The sequence below is a fragment of the Seriola dumerili genome, unplaced genomic scaffold (genome assembly GCF_002260705.1).
Source record: "Seriola dumerili isolate Sdu_G_001 unplaced genomic scaffold, Sdu_1.0 BDQW01000068.1, whole genome shotgun sequence".
In the NCBI taxonomy this organism is placed as follows: domain Eukaryota; kingdom Metazoa; phylum Chordata; class Actinopteri; order Carangiformes; family Carangidae; genus Seriola; species Seriola dumerili.
Genome location: NW_019174323.1, coordinates 11113410 through 11124929, shown reverse-complemented (window position 1 = coordinate 11124929; position 11520 = coordinate 11113410). Strand labels below are relative to the sequence as shown.

Here is an 11520-nt window from a genome sequence, read left to right as displayed (position 1 = left end):
GGGACTCTGCAGCCGAATGTGGTTCAGCGTAATCCCTGAAATAAGTGAGTGGGTGACATGATTTCACCGCGTTGCGTTATGTACTAAACAAACTGCAGCTTATTATCCAGGTGCAACCAGCTACTACTGAGTTTCAACATTTTTTTAAGGAAGAACTTCTGAGATGTGTAATTTCTCAGACATTGTCCACACAATGAACAGAGTGTGTCTGGTCATGAGTGGGAGGCCTGAGATGTTTGTTGAAATGCTCCCCGTCATCCTCCACCATCACGTCAGTTGTACTCTTAAAGTCTTTTATCTTGATGTTCTCATACGGGTTTTGAAGAGTTTTGTTCCAGAATAAGATCTCTAAAAAATATATACCGAATTTTAAATTTTCTTACATAAAAATAACTTTTTTCTTTATGAAAAACATGGGAAGAGTTTATTTCAGTACCATCAATTATCATAAACTAACGTTGTATAGAATGCAATTATTTTTGAGTGATATGATTGATATTACAGGTTTTAATGTTTATATTATAATGGATACACAGTATAGTGTTTTGGAATGAAACCCTTCATATGTATAGTTGCTGTCAGGTGAAGACCTCATATCTTCACAAAGAAAACAGAGTTTAGATTGACTCAAATGTATTATGGCGTTGATCCTGTGCTATATATAATAGGTTTATTATATATATAACATTAATAGAAGTTTCTCAGCCTATAGAGGAGTGTGTAATTTAAAGGAGCACCCCTTGACACCCAATAGAACCAATGAATCCTTAAAATTTCCAAAAGCTTTAAAACATCAACCATAAGGTGTGAGGAAATTGAAGCATATGGGGATGGCATATTGGAATGTTTAAAAGAAATCAGTGAGTAAACGTGAGCATCACCTCTACTGGGAATACAAAGTTTTCACAGGATCATTGTAGCACAGCTCACAGACTTTCCCTCTTTGTTGAAGAATGTGATATTTTTCTTGGTTGTAATGAGACCACAACATACACCTTTAATGCAGCCACAGTTAATGTGCTTGTGTTACACTGTAGTGTCTTTTTTTTTTTTTTTTTTTTTTGTATGAATTGTTCATTTTGATGTCTCATGTAGCCTGCACATTACCAAGGAGTCTCACAGACAAGGTTAAACATCAGACAAGAGGGCAACCTGTCTGCTCGTCTTTAAACCCATCTGTGTTCTAGTTGGTCTTGTTCTTTGACAGTTATTTCAATATAAAACTTATTCACATGTTCTAAATCTGGTACGGAGCCTGCGGACTGGCACTGGACATTTTCAGTGTCCTCCCACTCTCCCTCTCTCTTGAAGTCTTCTTGAACACTTGAACTGCTCAGCTTTCCGATGGAAACCAGCTAAATGTCAAAAAAGAAAATGGATGTTTGGTTCTGTTAAATTGTGTTACAGTGATGCTCTGCAGAGAAATCATAAACAGAATGAAAATAGAAAGTACGGCTGTTTTATATGTTTGTTAACCATCTACGTATGCAAGTGTGTTGAAAGGTCTCAGGTGTGGCCGAGGCAAAGAACTCATGCATGTATTCATCCAGGAGCGAGGAAGGAAGGAACAGTGAACTGACGGGAGTGTGCTAGAGGTTTTATAAAATTAGATATCTGTAATTTACATTTTGAAGAAAAATATATCTTTTGTACTTTTCATGTGAATATTTTTTATCTTTCACAGTTTGTGTGATTGTGACAGGACATAAATAATAACCATTGTGTTGGGAGTTTACCGTGCATCCTTTCCTACCTGTTTGGTCAGTAAGCCCCATTGTGTGAATGTGTAGTATATAAATAAAAAACAATCATTTTGGTAGCTAATTTGATGGAATACATTGGGAGGTTGGGGGCATTAATTTTTTTTTAAAGAAATGCTCATTTCTATATGGAATTGTTTGCATACATTATGTGTGTGAAAAGCATATAAAACACTTGAACCTCCAGCATGTTCTGATCCTTGACAGAGGGAAAAATTGGATTTCTTCTCATTTTCTAACTTTTATGTAAACTGCATTAAGTCTGAGCTCTACACCGATACATCTTTCAAAGGTAAGAAGATCCAGTCCATTACTTGGTGACAACTTCTTGGAATTAATCCTGTCAGTTTATTGGCTTGAGACTGCTACGATTCGAAACTATCATTAACTGTCAAATAGTCCTGTCTTCACTTAGACTTGGGTAGAATAATCCCTCCCTTTCTCTCACTTTAGTGTTGCAACTCTACAACCTGCTCCTGCCACCCAGTGATGATGACTTGAACTACAACTACACTATTTATCTGAAGGAGATGGAGGATGAGAGATCCACGTATTAGTGTTTATTCTATATAACTGTATAACACCAATTCCTTTTCTAGTGGTTCAATATAAACACTGTAAATGTGTTGTTTGCTTCATTAGAATATGTAATACTCAAAAAGAGAATCATGAAACCACTCAGCAAGCAAGTTTTTCTTTTTTTAACTACTCATCCACTTTTTCCCTTTTATTTCAGCTCAAGTACACACATATATATATATATATATATATATATATATACTATATATTTTTTTCATTTAACTTGTTCATTCTCTGTTGTGTACTACAACATGTAAATGATTGTTTATACCTGTGCACCTGTGGCAGTACAACTGTCATGAAAGATAATCCGCTTGCCCTCATTATTTACATTTGTTCTCTGAGCACTGTACATGAGGACGAACCCCACGTAAGACTTTTTCTCACCTGTTTATTGGACTTATTATACGCTGAAGCACAGTGTCTTCCAACCTGAAATGCTAATAGTTCAGTTTGCTCTGATGTATTATCTGTCTCCAAAGGCCCATAAAATTCTTGTGACACCAAAGACTACTCATGAGTTCAACAATGTTATTGTACATTTTACTTTGTAACACAAGTATTTATTTCTCATTACACTATGAACATTAAGCACACAGGTCCCAAAGCATACGAGCAGAGTCTTATGAATACAGATTGTAATATATAGGAGAACTCAGTTTTTCTTTGTTTATTTTTTACAGTAATGTCATTTTACAGCTAAACAAAATATTAGTGCAAACAACAATATAAAAGAACAACATACAATAAATAACTGACATTTAGGAAAGAATCACAAAAGGACACTTTGGCTTTCTTGGGAACAGAGTTGGTGTAATTTCTATTAAACTTTCAAACATATCAGAGCTGACCGAAAGAGTTAAGGAAAGTTAAAAGGTTTGCTTTATTTATATATATATATATACAGTATATAGCTTCTACAGGACCTGATTTGGCAAGAGGGAGAAGTAGAGACGAGTAGTAGTAGTAGTACATAAACTATGACTTCCGGCAGCATCCAAGCCTGAAACAATACAATTTCCCAAGATTATTTAGGTAGAGTAGAGGCATGACAGCAGATCCCAAAGTGGAAGTAATAGTAACTGGGATACCAATAGTACACATGAAGGTATTGGCACTGATCAGAGGTAAACCGATTGAATAAAGAAGTACTGGAGGAAGGTATGAGACGACTGCCATGATCAGGCTGTTGATGAGGGTCTGAATGGCTCTTTGCTTCTGTGGATGGATGTTTTTTCTGCTGGGGTCAGACTTAATTAATGTATAAACAATGAAAGAATCACAGACACCAATTATTACCATAGCTATTATAAATGGCACATTGGAAAACATGGTTAAGTATAACCTGTAAGACATAAAGTATGCAATCCCATCCGCAACCGTCAAAGTCCAAACAATGGCGGCCATTATAACTCTGGGAGTCAGACTTTTCCTCTTACGGTAGGTGATTGGATGAACCACAGCCAGGTAGCAGTCCAGACAGACACAAGACATCAGGAGGGGTCTCCCGCATGTGTTCAAGGCATAAAGACTGTTCCAAATCGATTCAAAGACCATATTTTTCCAGATGAAATTGTTAAATATTCCAGGTGGGATGAAGAACAAGAAAACAGCATCCATGGCGGAGACATTCAGTATGAAAAGATCATTTGGTGTGAATGGACTTCCTCTCCTGTGTGTCTTAAACATCTCCCAGAGGATGGCAATAGAAGCAGGAAAACCAAAAGCGAAGCACAGAGCTGAACAAGTAGCCCAGAGATACGTGCCCTGTTCAAAACCTTTACACGCATAAAAATCATATATGGTGAGGAAATGTCCAGATGTGGCAGAGCTGTTGGACAGATGCTTGGAATAAAGATGAACCTCAGGCAGCATTATTGAGCAGAGGAGTGGATAAAAGACCTGAAAGACACAGGCATACTACTTTAGAGCATGAAAAATGAATTCACAAACTCACATGCACGACTGTAACTGTAATTCTGTCATAACACTGACTCATCCTGCAAGAAAATGGTGTCTTTGTTTCATTTATCAGTTTGAAATTCACTGCACATTATCGGTTGATACATGAACAAAAAACACAGACACATACTGTACCTGTTGTTGAGGTTTTGTTGTGTGTATACGCTGCAGATCTTGTTGCCTTGATGACAAAAGTGCTAAACATCCGTGGAAGCTGCTGCACAGGTTTGTGGTAAGACATCAGTCAAATTGATGAATTGGCGTCAGTGGCAGTTTTGCAAAGCACATGGATTGTTTATGGAAAAGAGCAGACCCGCAGAGCACAGGAGACTCAGCAGGTGTGATAATGAGGGACATGATAAATTTCCTCCTGATATGACAGCAGGTCAGTGGTTTAAGTGGAGCATAAAGAAAATGCTTTTCTAATGATATAATAACTAAATTAAATAAGACAGTTGAGCAAAGGTTCAGTGTGGTTTAATTTTGGCTTTTGTTGTTTCTCTACTTTTGTCTCTCCAACTTTTGTCCCACTAATGACAAAAGAATGAATTTACAGCCGAACTTCCACCAAGTAGATGTTGACATATCTCACAAGATGAAAAATATGACCTGCTGGTGAAGTCAGTGGGAGTCATCCTATACACACCATGCATCTGTTCAACATTTCTTGGGAATCCACCCGGTAGTTGTTAAGGCATTGTGCTAAAAGCAAAAAATGTCAACCTGTCAGTGATGCTAGAGTCAAATTTATCTTCTGAGGTCCATGAGTGTCTGTACAAAATGTCAATCTATCCAATAACAAGGTTAAAAAGAGAAGGAAAAACGACTAAGGCTTTAAGTGATAATCATAAAAACAGAGAGCAACTATGCTAGGTCTACTATGCATCTGTCACAAATTACATCCTTCAAAATCCATTGACCTCTGCTCATCAAAAGTGATGATCAAAAGCAATATTTGCAAACAGGGTATTGTGAAAACTCATTTATGGAACCCTGTGCAAATGAAGGTGCAGATGTTGCGTGGCAACTTAAAAACCTCAGACATTACAGGGAAATTAGGTGTCAAAGCTTGGGTTTATGATGACAAATGGGCTGTTGCTGCTGATGAATAATCCTCTCCCTTTCTGCCTGCATTACGTATAAGGTTCAATATCATAGCAGGAAATGTGTGGAGGATCCACATGTACAGTAGCAGGGTGCAGGCCAGAGAAGAATGGGAAAAATACGATCTAAATAATTTTTTTTTTGAAAAATAGACAATTACAAACAACATTAATGAGCCTCAACTCTGTTCAAAGAGATGCTTAATATTTCTGTTTGGTGGCTCTTTGTTGAGCTTTTCATACAGCTTCTCGGGTGTGGGCAAGATCTGGAGTAGCCTTCAAGTGCTTCTTTGTAAACCTTTATGAAGTTGTATACAAATAAATAAATTAAATAAATAAATCTAGAAGTCGTTAGACATAAAAAAAAAATCACAAATAATAACATAGAAACTATTTCTGTTGGATGAAAATGGCAAATAATTACAGTGAAAAGAAATTAAAAGAAGAATTAAGGTAACTGATGTCTTATTTAATGGTCATAATGTTTAAATGTTGGCTATTTCGGTGTAAGACAGTCTACAACATTAGTTATATGTTGACTGTTCCAAAAATCTCCCAGAACAGAGATATCAAACCACCAATTTTTCCAAAAACTACTTGCTGGTCCGTTTTTTGTGCGTTGTTGTAATAATTACGATATTCTTGAAGGCAACAACAACAGCTTCGATGACGCTCATCATCACCGTACTATTTTAGTCCTGTGGTCTCCGCCATTGCTGCCATATTATGAACATCTCTCAGCAGCTGTGAGCCACCAATTTCACACGTTTAACACATTTTTTGGATATAACGTTTGTGTTTTACCGGCGGGAAAATATCCCGACTACATGGACTCAACAGTTAGCTCACTTCTGTTGAAATTACACAACGTTATCGGAGACAATAAGTTACATTGGTAAAGTAGGCGGTTGCCGAGACGCGTTCAGGGTCTTCTTTCCCTCCTGGTAATTATTTCCCACCCAGAGGTTATTTGTAGTATCTTTAAAGATGTCGCTACACGGTAAGCGTAAAGAAATCTACAAATACGAAGCGCCGTGGACAGTTTATGCCATGAACTGGGCTGTCCGGCCGGACAAACGCTTCCGCCTGGCGCTCGGTAGCTTTGTGGAGGAGTACAATAACAAGGTAACTTCAAAGCGCACATCCTGCCCCATGCTGCTTTTACTGGCAAACATCGACAATTATGGTGATAATGTGGTCCACCTGTGTTAAATTTGAATAGCTGGAAGAGTTTAACTTTGTTTGTGAGAAGAAGAATATTAATTATAAATAATGCAAAGTTTTCTTTTGTCCATTTGCTCCTGGCTCCCTTCACATTACAGTTTAATGGACAGCTAAGTAGTATTAGGAAATACCTGCAAATATTGTATCATAACATGATTTATAGGCCTACTGATAGATACTGGTGATATCAGGCAAAATTTAGGCGATAATCTGTTTAAATCTGGCAATGTAGAGTGTATTAAATTAATATTAAACAGCCTGTGAATGTATAAAACATTTTGTGATAAAGAGGATGTAGGGGGCAGTTTGCCCTCATTTGAAAATAACAAAAACATGAAAATTAACACATTTTTCATTGTAATGCCAAAAAAAAGTTTTCTGTTCAAAGTCAGTTGTTCACACTCGAAATACAGTATTTTATCTTAAAATATTGGAATTGGTTTGATCTGTTTCTTGTATCTAGATGTAATGAGTTTAAATTTGGCTGATGTGAAGCATATTGAAACTTTGATTTTGAAATGGGCTCTCTAAGTAAAAATTGTCACACTCCTATTTAGCATTCATAAGAAATATATGGACTTAATAGGGCAGACAAGGATTATATTCATCATCGATTAATTTATTGATTTAGAAAAAAGTTTGACAAATTCCCATCTCAAGTTGCTCAAGTCTAAGATTATGTCTTTATATTTAGCTTTTTATGTTCTAAAGTGTTGAGTTTACAATTTCTGTATATTTGATGACAAACTTCTAACTTTTTAGATATTGAATTTCATTAAAATTGTGATTGATCAATTTTCTGTTGACAGAACTTTGATTAGCACAGCTGTAAAAGCGACTACTTCATTTAGTTGCTATCAGCACAAGCAGAAACTGGACACATGGCGATTTTGCAAAGAACTGAAAAGTATGAAATGACAATGAAAGTGATCGGGTTGAATATTGGGAAATTAATTCGTTTACAGTATCCCTGCCTGGATTATCCCCAGCTGTGTATCGCTAGAATCATCACCACCTGTCACACCACTGACTGACTGTACTGTTCCCTGATCAGATAAGTAACACTACACTGGCTCACTCAAGGTGAGTTGTTATTGTGTCTCTTCAGGTTCAGATAGTTGGTCTGGAGGAGGAGAGCTCCGAGTTTTTGTGCCGAAACACTTTCGACCATCCCTATCCCACCACCAAGATCATGTGGATTCCCGACACCAAAGGAGTGTACCCTGACCTGCTGGCCACCAGCGGAGACTACCTGAGAATTTGGAGGGTAAGTCTGACCTGAACCGACGGCCTCACCCTTCTCATTTTACACTGAGAAAATTAGTCAATGCATTACATACTATGCACTATTTAAAAACTATATAATTCAAACTGGTTATTAAATGGTACAGGGATATGTCAGGTCCTTATTTTTTACCTTCTTATTTTATTTTTTGGGAACATTGTCTAAAACGCCGATGAACAAATTGTATGCAATATTTCTACCAGTCCTCTTTTTTTCACAAAGTGCAGAAATATTGAGAATAATTTTTCTTTTTATCAAAAGGTCAGTGATACAGAGACCCGTCTGGAGTGCCTGCTCAACAATAACAAGAACTCGGACTTCTGTGCGCCACTCACATCCTTCGACTGGAACGAGGTGGATCCAAACTTGTTAGGTAAGAGCTCAGTGTAGCAGAAAAAAAATGATGAGCTTCACTGAGAATATTCTGTTCTTGTATTTGCTGTGTGTATGTTTTCTGTGCAGGTACTTCCAGTATTGACACCACCTGTACGATCTGGGGGCTGGAGACTGGACAGGTGCTGGGAAGGGTCAACTTAGTGTCAGGTCACGTCAAGACGCAGCTAATTGCCCATGACAAAGAGGTAAATTTTATGATACGATGGATCAAATCTTCGAGTATTACAAAATAGACAATAATCTTGGACACCCATCTTTTATGTGAAATGCTCCTCACTGCATAGCTGATGAGAACTCACCGTCTGTCTGTGTTGCAGGTGTATGACATCTCTTTCAGCCGAGCGGGCGGCGGCAGGGATATGTTTGCCTCGGTGGGAGCTGACGGCTCGGTCCGCATGTTTGACCTCCGGCACCTCGAACACAGCACTATCATCTATGAAGACCCCCAGCACCACCCACTGCTCCGACTCTGCTGGAACAAACAGGACCCCAACTACCTGGCCACCATGGCGATGGACAGCATGGAGGTTAGGGCTGCTCTCTCTGTGGACCCATGATGTAAAACTGCATCTCTCAGACTCAGTTTGTGTGCTTGTGCATGGAAAGTTGGAAAAGAAAGTAAGGTGATTTTTAACTCATGGGAAACATACTGTAATTGCTTGCATTATGTTCTGTTTTGTTTTATGTGTATATACATCACTATTATGCTTATCCTTCTTCACAGAGCAAAAGCATTGGTCTGCATATTGAACTTTGCGTGAAATGACTTTTTTTTTTTTTTTTTTTAGATGACATTCTTAATATTTATATAAATATCTAAGTTAGAAATGAAATGACGATAGATGGATTTCTTTTGTCATACCCTCAGGTGGTGATCTTAGATGTGCGTGTGCCCTGTACTCCAGTGGCCAGACTCAGCAACCACAGAGCCTGTGTCAATGGTATAGCCTGGGCGCCACATTCCTCCTGTCACATCTGCACAGCAGGTATGCAGGTTATTCACACAGAAGTTTGTTTGCAGTCTGGAGGTTGAGGGCTTCACCCAAAAATGTATGTAATAGTAGTGCAGTCTGAGAGGAGAATATTATCTCAATACAATACTTTATATTACTGCAGCAACAGACATTGAGCACAAGAGGGAGCTCTTCTTATGCTAAGTTTGTGTTCTCTTGCCACCACCGTGCCTGTAAATACATGTTTATCATTGTGACAGTTGGAGAGTAAAATTGAGGGGGACCTGTCTGCAACATCATCTCCTGATGCTATTAGTAAAACTGTCTCAGACAGAAATGATCAGATCTTACATATAAGGGCTTTAAATTCAGTGTCACGTCCAGGGTTTCCTTTGTGTTCTATAGCAACAGAAATGAACATCATGCCTGCTGACAACAGAAGAAATTATTACACTTTATGAAATCAGCCTACAGGGAAAAAGAGCAGTTCCTTATCACACAACAAAGGCCATATGTTGTTCCAAAATTGATAATGAGATGGACCTGATTCAGCTCATTTCAGTAATTGATCAGTAGGGTTAGATAATTAGATGTTGAGATAATTGATCAGAGCAAAGACCTGCCAACCAATTTCCCAAGGGGATCCTTAAATTAATATTATATACAAATACCATTTTGGCCAAAACAATTCTACAACACAGTCACATGCATAATAGTGTGTAAAATCCATTTCATTTGCAATCAATACATTGCCCCTGTGGTGCAATAGTCTGGTATGCTGCTGATCTTCTGTGAATATTTTGGTTTCCCCTGAACTTACTTTGATGTTTTTATGTCCTGCTGAATGATAGAACCTGGTCATTAACCAGACATCAGGCCAGTAACATGTGATGTTTAGTAACATTATTTTCTTCCTGTCTAAACAAGATAAATCAATTCAAATCAAACCTCCTCCCCTCATCTGTCTAGCGGATGACCACCAGGCTCTAATCTGGGACATCCAGCAGATGCCGCGGGCCATCGAGGACCCTATACTGGCCTACACAGCTGAGGGAGAGATCAATAATGTACAGTGGGCCTCCACCCAGCCCGACTGGATCTCTATCTGCTACAACAACTGCCTGGAAATCCTCCGAGTCTGAGCTGATGACATGGAGCAACGAGGCGTGAAACAACTCAAAAACGTTCTCAGTGAGATTCCCAAGGTGACCGGAGTTTGTTGATGGAAATTCTTTGTTTACTGAGGACAAATACTTGTTTTGGCTTCATGTTGATACAGATGATGTGTGTTAAGCTTTTATCAGCTGAGTGGGAACTACAGTATGTTACTGCTTAACTTTGTGATACCTGTATCAGAAAACTCGAACAAGCACCGAACCAGCCCTCGCGTAACTGAAAGACTGTTAAATCTGTTGTCATGTACAGATACAAATCAATGTCCAGTACCCTTAAAGCTTTCAGCATGTTGTTTAATCGACAAATAGACTAGTCAATAACATGTTTTTCTATGCTACAGTGTGCATTTTGTTTTGTAGTTTAAGCCATCCATCCAATATCCAATATTCACGTCAATATTCACTTTTTGATGCTGCAGAAATGCAGTTTAGCCAGATTGAATGTGGTTAATGTGAATTTAAGTGTTTTCATGTACTCAAATGTTTTTTGAACTTATATAAATATATATTTTATTCAACTAAATATCATTTGTGATATGAAAAACATCTTAGTTGTGATATAGTAATTATATATGCCACAGTTAACTAGTATTAACTGACCATAATACATATTTCTTTGTCATTTCTGCAACATTATTTTTATTTGTAGCAACATTATTTTATTTTATTTTATACAGGAATAAACAGTCCCTCACAGTTGAAACAATTATATAGAAGTTTTATATTTAGACAATTATTTCACACTGAGGTGACTCATTAACACATTGATAAGAATCTATAGTACAGATTTACAGTTAGAAATGATAGGTTGAAAAGTGTATTCTTCCAGTTACTGTAAAACACTGCCTGGACTTTATCCTCCAAAATCTGTATAATATAGAGAAAATACTTGGTCAAACTGAAATTGAATGCTGTCAGTCCTGCTGTGATGTTGGGATCAGGATTGGATGGGAAACACAAGCCATGGGAGGGAACAGGAATCTTATTCGCTGCAACTGTTTCAGTTTGTGGCTATGATGAGCAATTGTTTGCTGAGCATAAACTGAGAAAAACTACCTGTTCATAGATTCATTTTCCAAAATT

At 37.8% G+C, this 11520-nt stretch overlaps 1 protein-coding gene across 1 annotated transcript; it reads left to right on the top strand.

The window, feature by feature from the left end:
* Positions 1 to 6137: 6137 nt before the first annotated feature.
* LOC111220197 (DDB1- and CUL4-associated factor 7-like) lies at positions 6138 to 10902 on the top strand. The gene is made up of 7 exons (XM_022743202.1): positions 6138 to 6529; positions 7737 to 7895; positions 8175 to 8286; positions 8376 to 8494; positions 8627 to 8836; positions 9178 to 9295; positions 10232 to 10902. The coding sequence occupies exons 1-7, from the start codon at positions 6392 to 6394 to the stop codon at positions 10402 to 10404; spliced, it is 1029 nt and encodes a 342-aa protein (XP_022598923.1). The 5' UTR covers positions 6138 to 6391; the 3' UTR covers positions 10405 to 10902.
* The last annotated feature ends 618 nt before the right edge of the window (positions 10903 to 11520 follow it).